The sequence below is a fragment of the Brassica napus genome, chromosome C9 (assembly GCF_020379485.1).
Source record: "Brassica napus cultivar Da-Ae chromosome C9, Da-Ae, whole genome shotgun sequence".
Classification (NCBI taxonomy): Eukaryota; Viridiplantae; Streptophyta; class Magnoliopsida; order Brassicales; family Brassicaceae; genus Brassica; species Brassica napus.
In genome coordinates this window covers 46,660,223-46,676,425 of record NC_063452.1, presented here as the reverse complement: position 1 = coordinate 46,676,425, position 16,203 = coordinate 46,660,223, and the positions used below count along the sequence as shown (strand labels likewise).

The 16,203-nt window shown below is 32.0% G+C and overlaps 2 protein-coding genes and 1 long non-coding RNA gene across 3 annotated transcripts; 2 read left to right on the top strand and 1 right to left on the bottom strand.

The window, feature by feature from the left end:
• Positions 1–69: 69 nt before the first annotated feature.
• Positions 70–680, top strand: LOC125592966. Its single transcript, XR_007328796.1, has 2 exons — positions 70–198; positions 400–680. It is a non-coding gene; the product is annotated as an uncharacterized LOC125592966 (long non-coding RNA).
• Positions 681–4,281: 3,601 nt separating this feature from the next.
• Positions 4,282–6,250, top strand: LOC111210610 (WPP domain-interacting protein 2-like). Its single transcript, XM_022711131.2, has 3 exons — positions 4,282–4,598; positions 5,167–5,371; positions 5,481–6,250. The coding sequence occupies exons 2-3, from the start codon at positions 5,215–5,217 to the stop codon at positions 6,152–6,154; spliced, it is 831 nt and encodes a 276-aa protein (XP_022566852.1). The 5' UTR covers positions 4,282–4,598; positions 5,167–5,214; the 3' UTR covers positions 6,155–6,250.
• A 3,401-nt stretch (positions 6,251–9,651) lies between these two features.
• Positions 9,652–14,421, bottom strand: LOC106383383 (zinc finger protein ZAT4-like). The gene has a single exon (XM_022711138.2). The coding sequence runs from the start codon at positions 12,521–12,523 to the stop codon at positions 11,111–11,113; it is 1,413 nt and encodes a 470-aa protein (XP_022566859.1). The 5' UTR covers positions 12,524–14,421; the 3' UTR covers positions 9,652–11,110.
• Between the last annotated feature and the right edge of the window lie 1,782 nt (positions 14,422–16,203).

The window sequence follows — 16,203 nt, the reverse complement described above, 5'->3', positions numbered from 1 at the left end:
TGTTCTAAGGAGACTGAGGTAAAATCTGAGGAACTGCATGTGATGTATCTAACTCCTCCATTTGGTGGGGTCCTCTCTCCTCTTCTTCTTTAACACTGTTGAAACCCAATTTGTTTTTTCTTTATTATTTCCTCCTCTTGGCTCAGATTTGACCAAAACACATAGCCCAGTTTCAGTCTGCAACAATGGACGTCATGGGTCAGTAGATAAGTAATTGCTTTATATCAATAAGTGAGGTCTTGTTGTGTGCATCATCATCGTCAAGATTGAATCTTTCATTCTCTTTTGAATTAAAACCAGAACCAAAAATGAATAGGAACAAGAGAAAAAAAGTAATAGTTTAGTCAAATCTTTAAAGATGATTTACAAAGACTTACTCTTTTGTTTGATCTTTTTCAGACACAAGGCAAAAGACGTGTCACTTCCGCTGCACCATTACAAAGCCTCTCTTTCTCTCTTTGCTTCAATGTGTGTATTTTTAGGAAGAGCAGATTGTGATAATGAAGAGGGAGAAGAATCTGGGTTTTGTGAGTTGGATCTGAAAGTGCTTATGGAGATTATTCTTAAAAAATGGTGATTAAAGAAATGGTTAAGAGGAGCAGCCTGGAGATGGTTAATGTGTAAACATGTACCAATGTATTTTATAATGATGACCCACTAATCAGTATATAATTAAAATCTTGGATTCTCTTCTCTTTCACCTCTCTCTCTCTCTCTCTCTCTCACACAACTTCCTCCTGCAGTTAGATTATTTTCTCTCTCTAATTTACTGAATGAAGAGACTTTTTTTAAAGTTTGTCAAGACGAGCTTGTTTTTTTTAAGATCTAAAAACAACTCATTTGGGATATAATTTTAAGAAACAATTTCCTCACAAACAGTTTAAGTTTTTTATAATATTAAAAGATGGTTTTTGCTATTAGAACAGTTTTTTTTAACCAAAACTAATTTCTACCTATTCACTAACTAAATAACATAACTAACCATAAAATTGGTTAACTAAACGGTTAAATGCACTTGAGTCCTAACATCTTTCTCTCTTCCTCATCGATTTTACTTCGACATTTTTTTCTCAGATCTCACAAGTCATGCTTTTCATGTTCTACAATAGCTTCACATCTATGAACCTAACCAAATAATGAAAATAATCAACATCCCAACCACGACGTTCGATTAGGCAAAATGGCAGTGAACAATACTAAGCAGCAACGTACCTTTTGCAGGGAAGAAAACCCAAAAAAGTATGAGCAAATTGTCGTCGAGGACTCGAGCTTTGACGAATTTGAGTTCTGGGTTCGAGAATTATGGAATCCTAGATGATGAAAGCTAAAGAAAAGTTGATTCTTTTGGTGTTTGGAGTTGACGGATCAATAAACGGGTTACAGTCGGAGAGCTCCAATTCATCACCTCTTCTCCGTCCTCAACTCCTCTGTCCAAGATGGCATCGATGTTAGGTCTCGCTCACCGGTGGTCGTTGCTCTTCGTCGCGTCTCGTTAACATCGGCTTCTCCACGTCTCAAGCCCATGACCGCTCCATCTCGGGTCGTGCTTTCAGCCTTCGCCGCCGTCGGAATTAATTCTCACCGTCGTGTCTCTGCTCCGTTGTTGCCTGCTCGCCATCGTCGTCAACGAGATCCGACGAAAAGATAGACCGAGCGACATCAATGGATGAGTTTCATCTTTTTCATCTTTGGTCCTTTAGTTTTCTGCTTCGTTCACAACATGCCTCAATTTCCAATCTGATCAATTTGCTTCATAAATTTACCCCAATACTTTCAATGTAGCAATATGGCCTTCCGTATATTTTCAGAAATAGCCCTTCGGCTTTTAATTATTTTCATTATGCCCCTAAAATATTAAAATGTGCATATTAGTCCCCAAAATCACATTGTACATGACATGAGATGTACACGAGTACACGACATGGGATCTACAAAATCACATTGTATACGACATGGATGTACACAATCACACTGTACAGAATGTACACGACATGGAATGTACACAATCACATTGTACAGCAAACAACAACCTTTCTACATGGAAGCATGCTTCCATATTGGAACAAATCGATGGGACGAGATTTGCGAAAAATATTTCACAGGCACTGATGGTTATGCATTGAAAGCTAGATCTTGGAAGGCTTTTATTCTTTTTAACACATCTAAAGATGTTTGCATGTTTAACATATATACTTTCAAAAGAAATTTACATGTACACATGTTTTTCACTATCGATAAGGGCTAACGTGTACAATATACATATTATATTTTATCAGACATTTACATGTACACATATGTTTGAGATAGATGTTAGATGTCCAACATGTTGTAAAGTTATGTACATTCGTTAGTGTACATGTGTACATGTATACATTCAGTGTTGGTAACATATATGTGTACAATACATATGGTAGTGTACAATGTACATCACTGGAAAATTAAATTAATTCCATTCAAAGATGAAATGGTAATAGAATATGACTTTCATATCATTATACAAAGCTTAATGAAGTTGATTCTCAAATGGTAGTAGAATATGATTTTCATATCATTATACAAAGCTTAATGAAGTTGATTCTCAAATGGCAGTAGAATATGACTTTCGTATCTCTTTAACATGTACATGCGTACACTAACATTTGTGTACACATCATCGTGCTCACCCAACGTACTCGTGTACACGAAAAAATGTACATACACAAAACACAAAATATATGTTTGGTTTGGATCAAAACCGTATGCAACATGTATGTATTGAACTTCTTTCTTTCTCTCTCCTCCCATTTCATCCTCTCCAACACCCCCGAAATTCCCAAATTTCAGATTACGTCTCTCGCTTGGGAATCGGTCTATCGCAAAAAACCTCCCAGACAGAAGTTCTTTAAAATCATCAAGGCCATGCGCCTCTTCGCCTCTTCGCCGCTCCCCCCCCCCCCCCCCCCGCCCTCGATATCCTCCACCGCTTCGCCACCTTCGGAAACACAAAGATATTTATTTACAAAGGGTAAAAAATTAAAAAATCAAATCAGTTATCACCCTAATCACCTATGTTCGCTTTCAGCCGCAGATTTCGTCTCCTCGACATCGTCGCCGGAATCTTCAACGTACGCTGTTAAAGTCTCACTGGCCGGAAATCACCTCCTATTCTTCTCAAACAGAGTTTCGAGATTTACTCTCGGAAACTGATGTTTGTCAAATAGTAAAGGTGAAAGTAATTAATAACACGACTCCACTACTCCGCTTTGAAATTCAAAAACCGAACCGAAAATATAATAAAATAATTAACCTAACTAAATGAAACGATCAGTTACGCTTTTTGGAGTCTTTCCATCGAAAAACTACCTCTGTAACGGGAACTGCTCTATAATATAAAAGAAAACTCGAAACTGCCCCTGTGCCTAGTAAACTCTAATTTTAACATGGTTACATTGAATTTAAGAAAAAATTAAATAGTCGGGGTCAGATTTAAGACATTGAACTTTGAGCTTTAAAGAAAAGAGGTTGGATTGAAGTAAAGGAACCATTCTCAGTTGGCTCAGTACAACTACTTTGGTTGTTTGTCGATTAGTCTTTTGTATTTTATGAAATTCCAAGACTGTACATTACAATATTTATCAAATTACACCATCATTGGCCTTGCTGTAGTTAATAAATAGGAGAAGATAACCAAGAAATTTTTTTTTAATTTCTCCAGAACGTTTTAGTTTGTAATTTTGATTTTTTGGATTAGTAAAAATGTAACTTATAGTAAGATAAACCTCCATATATATATTTCATCTTTTGGTTTCTTTAGTTTGCATATGTGCATGTGTACACTGACAACATTTGAAATCTGATTCGCAATGGGAATTGCTCCAAGACCAGTGCACCTGTGACTTTATATATATTATTTTTATTTACCCAAAACATTTTCACATTTATCTACATTCATAGACTATAAAAAAAACTTTATAGGAAAACAAATAAATTACCATCAAAATCTTGGAATCCGTGACGTATGAGCAGAAGTGCAGGACAAGTTGGGTTCTTTTATTTTTATCAGGTTTATGATTATGAGACGGACGAAAAAATCCAGACGTGGAAGCGTTAATCTAACAATGAAGAAAACTTCACGTGGGTTTGTTGTATAAAAAACAGCAACCATTTCATATACGAAAGATGTAAACGTCAAAACCGTAAAGAAGCTAGGAAGACCCGAGACGAGACGAGACGAATGGGGTAAATTAGTAAATTGCTGAACATGGTATTTAATTCCAAACGGTGGTGTATATCACACACCGTCGAGTTCTAAATCCCGACCAGATAAGATCGCTTAGAATCGAACGGTCATAAAACGTCCGACTCGTTACTTCAGTTTGCCAGCGGTTTCGCCACGTGTTCCGACCAAGTCGCTCACACGTTCATGTTTTGTCTAAATAAAAAAAAAAACTTTAAAAAATTACGAAAAGAGAAGTTTGATCGTCAAAGAATTTTCGCAAGCGGATATATAAAAGAGATCTGGGAATCGTAGATTGAATTAGGGTTCGTCCATCATCTTCTCGGTCTCGCTGTAAAGGGGTCACCTTTGGAACGGTTCTGCGTGACTGCGTCACATTTAGGTATACGTCAACTCAATTCATATCGGATATGTGATTTAGCCAGTCATTGATTTCTTCTATTTTGCATTTTAATCTGGAAGAACATTTTGGGTATTTGACTTTAATTTTGAAATTGAGTTGAATTTTTACGTATAATTTTTCATTTGGAATGATGGTTGTTATTTTGATCACACGTTAAAAATTTAGTAAAGGTTTGAGATTTTTAGGGTAGCAGCGTCCATGGGTTTTGGTGAGTGAAAGCTCTGTTATTGAGTCTGTTGAATATAATGGCTTGATTTGTGAAGTCGAGTCCATTGGGTGATAGGGATGAAAGACTTGTCCTGCAATGGCAAAGTTATTTGGTTATAAAGACTTCTCGTTCAAGATAGTGTTGGTTTTGCAATACATGGGTCTCGTCATGGTGCTTGTGAGGATATAAGAGTGTGATTAGTTTGGGGGGTGATAGTGGTCAACAAAGGAAGAGTAGTGTAGAGAATAGTAGTAACAAGGCTAGAGAAGAAACTAAAGGATCAAAATCTAGAAGGAAAAATCTCCCGACTCAAGAAGCTCCAACTTTGTGTTTATGCAGGGTGCGTCTTTTAGTTTGAATAACAGTCAACCTGGCGGGAGACGAACGATGGATTACGACGAAGTAAATAGTGATCATGAGGCGCATGCTTCAACAGAGTTTGTGAAAGAGCCTGAGATCAAGAACAATGGTTCCTCAGACGATCTGGATCCATTAACTGAAGCCTTCAACAGTTACCACAACTTGCAACAAGTCCTAGAAAAAGGTAGCAGTTTCTTGATATGTTGTTTTCATTTGGATCTTGATGGTTGCTGAAACAACTTGATTGTGTATCAGAGCTTAAACTCAAGTGCTGTTCCCTTTTCTATTAACAGAACTTCACAAGTTCCAAGAGCTTGGGAAAGAAGAATCTATATCTTTACTACATGGTGGATCAGAAAGCAGCAGTTGCATACACTCAGGACATGACCAAGCCGGTGAAGCAAGCTCTTCTCGCTGGTTTGGGTCTGATAACACAGGTGAGAAGAGATTAACTTGTCTAGATTCCGGGGTACTAAACCTGGTGAAGAATGTAGAGCATCTGGAGATCAAACTAGAAGAAACAAAGCGTATTCTCGACGTTAAAGAATCACAAATCCGTGAACTCGAATCCACCATAAGCGTTTCAGGGCAAGGAACAGAGATGGAGATTGGGATAGAAGACATTTTCCAGCAAAAGATAGAGGCAGAGATTGAACATCTTACATTCTCAAGATCAGTGGAGAACCTAAAAAGAAAGATCAAACTGATTGAAGAAGAGAAGGCTTTGGCAGAAGCTCATGAGACTTTGTCAAAGCTTGAAGAAGCAAAAACCAAAGCTGAGAATCTAAAGAATCAAGCTCTAGATTTACAAGACCATTGTGTTGACATCAAAGAGATGCAAGAAGTGAAGAGTTTCAAGAAGAGAGTAGTTAAGACCACTTCATGTCTTCTTCTACAGTTAGGTTTGCTGTTTATACTGTTTAATGTCCTGTTAGTGCCAGAGTCGGAAACCGTTGTACCCACATGATGTATTTTGATTGTTTGAAATGTGTTTTATTTATTTTCGTTTTGACACTTTTTTATTTAAATTATATTTACATATATATTGTAACATATTTGGCTCCGACGGACCAACTCCTCTTTGGTACTTCTCTTGTTTTTCTGTGTTGCAATGGCATGACGTCAGTGTGTGTGTTATATATATCTGGTTTGCTTTTTGTCAACTTTGCCATCATTTTCCGTAAGTTCTTTATGAAATAAGAAACAAAAGATAAGATATTTATCACAAGTGAAAACTTCACATTCACATTGATCTTTATATTGTAAAAAGAGAAACCAAGATTTGCGTTCTACTCCATATCGTTGGTTTAGCCATTCAAATGGAATTTACTGTTTTGGATTAAAGTTTGAAACTGAAAATGGAATTTGGAATAATTTTGCTGTCGTATTATACAGTTGGATGCGACAAAGTAGAAACTTAATATGAAAATCTTGGCTCTTGGCCAAAATGAAAGGAAAACAATCTTACCTCCTAAGAATATACTAGATTCTGACCCATCCTTAAAGAGCGGGTACATTTTTTGTTTTACATTTTTTTAAAAATTAATTTTTATATTTGTGTTTTAATTATATTTGAGTTTTTTTGTATAATATTTATTTTAAATAATTAATAATTTATTTTAATAATTGTATTAAAAAGTTAGATCACACCTATATCAATAGGTCATATTATTGTTTCAATATAATAGATATTTGTAATATATTTGGTTATTTTTAAGTAGGTCACGTAAGGGAAAAATTATTGGACCAATCGTTTATCAATTGGTCATGATCCTGATTTAATAGAATATATCCGTTAATCAGATAAAAACAGACAAAAAATCTAAAAACCCACTATCAACCCGCAATCCGATACCAGTTGATCTGATAAAACCCGCTACCAACTCAAAATCTATATACATTTACTCTGAACCAACAAGCCCTTATATATTAATAAAATAATTATAATGAATTGGTTAGTTTTTCTGAACCATGAACTGATTTGATTTTACACCAAGGAACTGAAAAATACTTACAAATTTATTGAAAATTCTAATGGACCGATTCTATTTTTTTTCGGTTTAGTATATCGAAATTGTTACCTTTTAAAACCCAGTGTGTGAACTGAATTTAAATATTTTTTTGTTTAGTATATATAAAGAATATGAATAAGAATGTATCAATCATTAATATGAACGAAAGTGGCATATTGTGGCATCAAACATTAAGAATATGATTAATTAGCATTTGTTACGTAAATATTAGTCGGCCATCCCCTATATATTAATTGAGAAGCATTTGAAAAATTAGAACCTTAATTTTGTATTAATTAGAAAAAAACCTCAAATCCTAGGTGGCACTCTAAATGCCTTCTAAATTTCATTTCAAAGAATTCTAGAGCATCTAATATAAAGTATAGTTTAATCTAATGGTGTCACATTATTTCATAATTATATAACACTAGAGAACATTATATTAACCTAAAATATAGGAAGTGTGTATTCTTTCCTTAAATAAAAGCTACGGAATTACCTAATATGATTTACATATATATGACAATTAATGATTATGAATAATAAAGATTTGATAACAATTTTTGCATCCTTCTTCATTTTTGTTTAAATTTATTTTATTAAAAAAATTAAACAATCACATTAACCATATAATAAAAAAATTAGATTTTTTTCTTATATGTTATATTTTGAATTTTTTAAAATGACTTTAAATTACAAAATGAGGAAACCTTATATGTTATTTTTTTTTTAAAACGATTTTAAAATACAAAAATGAGGATACCTTATATGTTATATTTTTTTATATGTTAGAATTTTCTTATATGTTATATTTTGAATTTTTTTTAAACGACTTTAAATTACAAAAATGTAAGTTTTCCTTAAGTAAACGACTAAAAACATTAAAATGACATGTATCAATTCGATGGTTGATTTGAAAGCTTTCAAAACCATATGGAAGATAAAAATCAAAATAATTTAACTGTGGAAACAATATTGTTCATTTTTTTCAAGAAAGTGTTCGATGGAAAAAAATAAGGTTTTTATGTAATAATTTGTTTAATGTTCACTAGAGAACATTATATTAACCTAAAATATAAGAAGTGTGTATTCTTTCCTTAAATAAAAGTTACAGAATTACCTAATATGATTTACATATATATGACAATTAATGATTATGAATAATAAAGATTTTATAACAATTTTTGCATCCTTCTTCATTTTTGTTTAATTTTATATTTTTTTTAAAAAATAAACAATCACATTAACCATATAATAAAAAAATTAAATGTTTTCTTATATGTTATATTTTGAATTTTTTAAAATAACTTTAAATTACAAAAATGAGGAAACCCTATATGTTATATATATTTTTTTAAAAGACTTTAAAATGCAAAAATGAGGACATCGTATATGTTATATTTCTTATATGTTAGATTTTTTCTTATATGTTATATTTTGAATTTTTTAAAACGACTTTAAATTACAAAAATGTAAGTTTTCCTTAAGTATACTACTAAAAACATTTAAATGGCATGTATCAGTTCGGTGGTTGATTTGAAAGTTTTCAAAACTATATTGAAGATAAAAGTCAAAATAATTCAACTGTGAAATCAATACTGTTCACTTTTTCAAGAATGTGTTCGAGGGAAAAAATAAGTTTTTTAAGTCATAATTTGTTTAATGTCCACTAGAGAACATTATATTAACCTAAAATATAAGAAGTGTGTATTCTTTCCCTAAATAAAAGTTACGAAATTACCTAATATTATTTACATATATATGGCAATTAATGATTATGAATAATAAAGATTTGATAACAATTTTTGCATCCTTCTTCATTTTGTTTAATTTTATATTATTAAAAAAAGAAACAATCACATTAACCATATAATAAAAAAAATTAGATTTTTTCTTATATGTTATATTTTTAATTTTTTAAAATGACTTTAAATTACAAAAATGAGGAAACCCTATATGTTATATATTTTTTTAAATGACTTTAAAATACAAAAATGAGGACACCTTATATTTTATATTTTCTTATATGTTAGATTTTTTCTTATATGTTATATTTTGAATTTTTTAAAACGACTTTAAATTACAAAAATGTTTGTTTTCCTTAAGTATACGACTAAAAACATTAAAATGACATGTATCAATTCGATGGTTGATTTGAAAGCTTTCAAAACCATATGGAAGATAAAAGTCAAAATAATTCAACTGTGAAAACAACACTGTTCACTTTTTTCAAGAATGTGTTCGATGGAAAAAATAAGGTTTTTATGTCATAATTTGTTTAATGTCCAATCCGATCAACCCATGATGTATTAATTATAATTCTGTTGCATTATTTTTAATAAAAATTGATCCGATCCATCAGAAAGAATTATATAATAACAACAAAAATATTTTATATATATAAATAAAATGATCAAATATATAAAAGAAACTATCGATAATATATATAAATAAACTCACCCTGCGCAAGGCGAAGTTCTTATCCTAGTATAATAGTATTTTGTCATCACACGCTCAAATGCATTATGTAAAGTATCATTATATGTATTCGATAGAAGTGAGCTTCGAAAATATTGGAACTAAAGAGGGAGGAAATTACAATAAGATTCGACCAGTATAGAATGTAAGTTTTATTAACGTAAGTAATGATGGCCCACATAATGGGTAATTAGTCCAAAACTAAAATTATGTAGAGGCAGTTACATTTAGAAGGCGGTTATATACTTATATGATATTTAGATATAATTATTTAATAAGCTGGACCCTAATTTTATCAATTGGTCACACTGGTATTTTAATAGAATAGATAAAAAAGACTAATTCAATTTAGTTGTGAGAATATTGTGTGGTGTTTCTGATGACACTACAGAATTGGTCTTATGTCATTAGCGGCAAGTGATGACTTTGACAATTGACTATAAACAGCCATCTAAATGTTGGTTTGTTCCAGAAAATTAACAATGCACCCACGTCTTTAAGAATTTTAGACCAAACCAACAATGAATAACAGAATAATTTGTTTTATATATATAACTAGATATGATTCATGCAGAGTCATTAGGTGTCTTACTGATGATCTCTGGATTTGTAAACTCCAAATTATTTACAAGTTGGTAAAGAGAGAGAGAGATTGTTTTAGATTCTTTCTTAATACAAGAGGATAGAGATTTGATTCCTTTTTTTGTTTATATCTACCTCAACTGTTGATGTGGTTCAAAACTTGAATTTGCGATATGTCATATAATGCTAAGATATTGTAAAGAAAATAAAATAATATACCACCAGTGTGTTGGAATTTTTCCACTATGAACTTGAACCATATCATTTCATAGTGTACCACTATTCTACAAATATAGATTATGAAAATATAAATTTTGTTTGATGACAAAAAAAAAAAAAAGTTCAGTATTCCGATTAAACTGCAGCAATTTCTACTATTAATCATCATCAAATCGTCACAAAAAATATCTGATTATCCAATACAGTTATGGAGAAACCATTTGTTTTTAAAAGAAGAAAAGAGAAAGATAAGATAGCTAGTGAGATGAATAAGATAGTTATACTTTATGAAACTTTGGTCAATTTAAACCATCATGCTTTATGTGAATCCAAAAGCACAATGAAGAAAGAAAAATCAAAGATTGAGAGAAGAATACAAAAGAGTATGTAAATCCTCACATCAAATTAACAAGAGACCCCACCAAATTAGATTAAAAAGCCAAACACCAAGAATCTCAAGAGCCAAGAACCAAAAGTATCTTTCTCTCTTTTCTTAGATTACAATGTCAACAACTCTTTTTACCATGAGATACTCCCTAAATTCATATTCTTTTTCCTTCTACTTTTTTTTTGGAGTTTATAAAAATTAAAAAAAAGCTTACTTGTCTGCATATATACGTTTCTTGCACTCCTTACTCTTCATTAGGTGGCAACTCATTCAAGTCAAACTCTAGAAACTTTCTCTTCAATTTCTTCTCCTCTTGCACTGTCTCTGTTACTTGACTAGAAGAACATGCTACTAGAGGGGTTGGAGCAGTGGTTGCAGATTCATTAGAAGCTGGTACAGGAGCGGTTGCAGCCTCATTAGAAGTTGGTCCAGGCCAGTGGCATCTCTTGTGACCTCCAAGAGCTTGACCTGTTGTGAAACTTTTCTGACAAATGTTACAAACATGATCTCCCTTATTGCCAATGCTCAAAGAAGTGTTTGGTCCTTGAGCACTAGCTAAACCGGTCATCATTGCTTCGGTTCCAAGTAACAAAGCTTCACTGTTAGCCCTAGCTTGATGATTCTCCGAAATCTTGACCTTGTTGTGACTCGCTCTATGACCTCCTAAAGCTTGATAAGAAGCAAACGACTTGTTGCAAGTCACACACACGTGCTTCTCACGTGCACCACCACCACCTTCCTCAGCAGCAGAAGCAGCACCAACCTCAAGCTGATGATGATCATGACTAGATGTTGATTCTTTCTCCATCTCAGACAATCTTTTCCTCTTCTTTTTCCTCTTCTTCATCATCTCTTCAACCGAGCGTGAATCACAAGTCTCTGCAGCATCGAGATCTACAGCTTCTGCTGTAGTAGCTAAGAACAATAGATCCTTAGCATCAACATCTTCTGGTGGTGGATCCTTCAAAGCACTTCTCCTTCCTCTCTTTCCTGTCACCGCCCATCCTTTGATTGAGTCCTTAAGGTCAACCACGTTATCCAATTCCCAATGATTATCCCATAACTCCGAGTTCTCATCATCATCATCATCCTCATGATCACCATCATCATCATCATCATCATCATCATCATCATAATCAGAGCTTATAAACTCACCACCATCATGATCAAGTGGATGATGATGATGAGGAGGCAAAACACCTTTCCATCCTCTGTCTGGATGAAACCTCATATGTCCATACAAAGCCTTCATCGATGTAAACTTCTTATGACAAACACAGCAATCAACTTCGAAGTCATCTCTCTCATCAGATCTACCAACCACACCAGCCACCATCTTCGGTCTCACCATTGAAAATTTCCGAGCTTCCAGCACATGAATCCTTTTATGACCGCCTAACGCCTTGCCTGACTTAAAACGTTTACCACATTCACAGCATATATGCTTCTTCTCTTCTTCTTCAATACTCTTAGCTCCATCATCATCCTCACATTCTTCTTCTTCCCTGAAACCGATGCTTTTAGCTTCTTCTTCAGCTTGATCTTCTTCTTCCATCTCTTTTCTTTTCTGAGAAATGAAAGGCTGTGATGAGTTTGGAACTTTAAACTTGATAGATCCAAACCTGGGTCTACCATGTGAGAATCGACACTGGTCCATTTGCTTGTTTGAACCAACAGAAAGCCAAAGCTCAGATTAAAGCTGAAAGATCTCACCAGCTGATAATTAGGGTTCCTTCTTATCCCTAACTTAGTGAAGAAGACAATCTCTACACCTCAACAAAATCTCACGGATATGAAAATCTAGTAAAGGACAAAGGAGAAGGAGTTATAGAAGAAGTTGAAGATTGAGAAGAGGCAATAGAGAGAAAATAAGAAGAGGCTATAGCACAAGAGTGAGGAAGAGAGGCTGTATTGTGCCTCACGTTGGATGAATAGTTCTATTTATTTCATTAATATATATAAAAAATAGCTTTTGCTATTTAAGTTTTAATTATTATTTTTGGCATCAATTTAATTTTTAATTAAATGCTATAGTTGGGTATCATATCTAGTCTTTGTAGCACTTAGTCACTTACCAAACCATAAAAAGATATGACTTTAACCTACTAGGTCCTGTTTGACTGTGTAAATTCAGAACTCAAATCTCTTTTGACTAGTAAATACTGGCTTCATGGTAATTATGTAAGCAAAGACTATTATTTTGTCTATGTTAATTTTACATATTTTTATTTAATATTAACATATTTTCTTTTCGTTATATTCAAAGGTATATCTATGATTGATTTAGTTTCCTAGTTTACCAAACGCAGAACGTGGTTTTTATGTGTGTTTAACCATAAAGTTGAGTTTACGTTTTTGGTTTGGAACCAAACACGTATAATCATCAATCGTGCATTTAGGAATTAAGGAATGTATAGGTGGCTCTTTTCCATTTATTTTTTCTCGTGGGCATTGCTATTTATGGCAATTAAATCAAGATTTTATATGGATTTCATTTATTTTATTTTTAAATTTGACATATCTCTTTCATCATAAGAAAATATTTGATTGGGATTACAAAGTGTTTTTATTAAGACAAGGAAAAAAATATATGAGAAAGACACATACAAGTGTGGAGGATTGTAGCCGTAAAAAATTACATTTTCATTATATATGATTTGTTGTAATTCTAAATTTATGATAAATTTTATTTTGCAGAGATTTTTTTCTATAGTTAAGCTGGTTATACCTATAAGTTTTCGGCTATAGATATTTTAAAATAAAACATATGAGATGTGTGATGTACATATCTCAATTAAAATATTTTATATTAATAAAAAAAATATGAATTATCAGAAATTTACTATTATTTGATATACTATATAAATGACTTTTATGTCATTCAATTTTTTAACAATTTATAAAATTATTCAAAAATAAATTCCTTAAAATTATAGTAAAAATTAATATCTAAATAGTAATAAATTTTACCTACAACTATCTAATTTATTTTATATTAAATATTTTTTTTTCATTTTACAGATTCTACCGTCTAAATAATAAAGCTATAAGATTTTTGTCTAATATACATAAAGAGTTTTTTGTAGTTTAATAAATAAAGCTAAATCATGATCGGTAAAGACTAGTAGAATTTTTATGATGTAGGTTTTAAATTTTTAAACAAAGCTACATCATAAAAATTTAATGATTTAAAAGTAAAATAAAGCTAAAGAAGCTAGGTATATCTTAACCAATCACCCACAGTATTTCAATATAATTATCTCTTTATATTTTAATTAGTAATTAATAATCAACTATTCATAAATTAGGGTTCTTAATATTTTGGTCTCACGTGTTTCTGCAATCACGATGATTCACTTCCTAAAACTCCAAGTTTATCATATTTGTTTGTGAAACCACATTCAATTTTGATTTGATTTTTGGATAAAACAAAAACAATTCTTAGCAAAAAGATTCGTGCAGCTTTTATATATGTTTTGACTTTAATTTTGAGTTGTTGTGGTTTAGCCAAATTAAACTAAATCATCTCAAATTTATGAAAATGAATCCAAATTATATATTTTATATAAAAAGTAACCTTTCTTGTTTTGTTAATGGTAATCAAAGTCCGTTTTTATAACTATCATACACATTATTAAATTTATTCATGACTAAAAGCTACAACATAAAACACAGTTTCAGACTTGTAACTCTATGCAAAATATGTAGAACTACATAGTAAAAAATCTCTATCGACACATATTAGTTTTTTTTTGATTAGGGTATTGACACAGAGAGAACAACCCACTTCCAAATCTAAAAATATAATAAAATGTGTCCCTCAAAATAAACTTTCATATTTTTCTTTGATTAATCATATTTCCATGATTTTTTTTACTAATATGGTTTTACCATTTTAATAGATATTCAACAATTTCATATCTTATACTTTTTATTATCCAGTTAATTATTCAGTATTTTAATGATACATAAAGTTATATAAACAAGTTTTTAACTAATTGACACATTAAAATAAAATATTTTCATATACCATTGGAAGGTAAGATTTTTGGTATTTCTTAGCTAGACTTTAGAATATAACTAGATCACTCCCAAAGGCCAAAGCTAATTTTTGGTATTTCTTAGCTAGACTTTATTTATTCAGTCCTACAACATTTATGCATCTTCATTCACTGTCTAGATTAATTCTTTTATTTTATACAAAACTTCATCTGATATAGATTCATGTTCACTTTTTCAATAATTTATTTCTTCATTTATCAAGATTTTATTTTAAAGTTGAAGCTTTACTGTCACTGAAGTAAGTTATTGTATTCATTTACCAATATGTAAAAATAGACTAGCACTAGGATTCCGTGCATGAGATTTTGTACCAAGCTACAATTATAGTTTAATTAAAAATAGTGATCAATAAGTTAAAAAAATCTTCTTCACAGTGAATACTTAACAAATTGTAAATCAGATTTATCAGACCACAAAGATAATGTTAAACACCATTATAATTTGATTACACAAAAGACTGAAAACCAAATCTAACAATACTAAAAGCAGGATATCAAGCCCTCTGCGTCCACGTTGGATTGAAAATTCAGACCAATCAGAGAGCTTATAATCGCCATGTCACACTGCTGCTGAGTTAGACTGGGCTTCTGTGTGGGTTTTCTTAAATTTTCTATCCGGCCCATCTCAGCCCATACCGACAAACTTGCTTCGTCTTCTCTCTTCCCCAAATCTTCCACTTCATCTTCTCCCATGTCTGATTTTTCTTTTCTCCGTTACCTTCTCAATTAGTAATGATTTAAAGTTGTTCTTGAATGTTTCGTTACTCCTCCCCCTTGATCTTTTTCCTATATAAAGCTCTATATCTAAACCTAAATCCACCCTAAATCCAATCCTACTCTAAAGAAGCACCAGTAAGTAAATCTCCAGTCGCCGTTTATTTCAGCGACGTCTCACCAAGACCAGCTGAGTCAGAGCTTCCATTTCGGTTAGTCCATTTCTGGGAGGCAATAAACATTGCTAAAGGTGGGACCTTTATTGGATTAGAGCTACTCCTCATTGATCAACAAGTATGAGTTCTTATTAGCAACTTTCCTTCCATCGTAGTCTAAACCAGTTTCCCTAATACTGATTGATTTCTACACCGACATGAGAGATGAAAATTTTTATCACCTCTACTCTTGCTCCCACATACCTGCCTCATCTCAAGGTATTTCTATGAATTTGATGTGTCCTTTGTTAACGATTTAACTTTTGGACTTTCTTTTTGCTCCTATTTAGTTAAAGATATTACAAGACATGTTTTAGTGAGGTAGACTCCATTTTACTTTGGCTGAA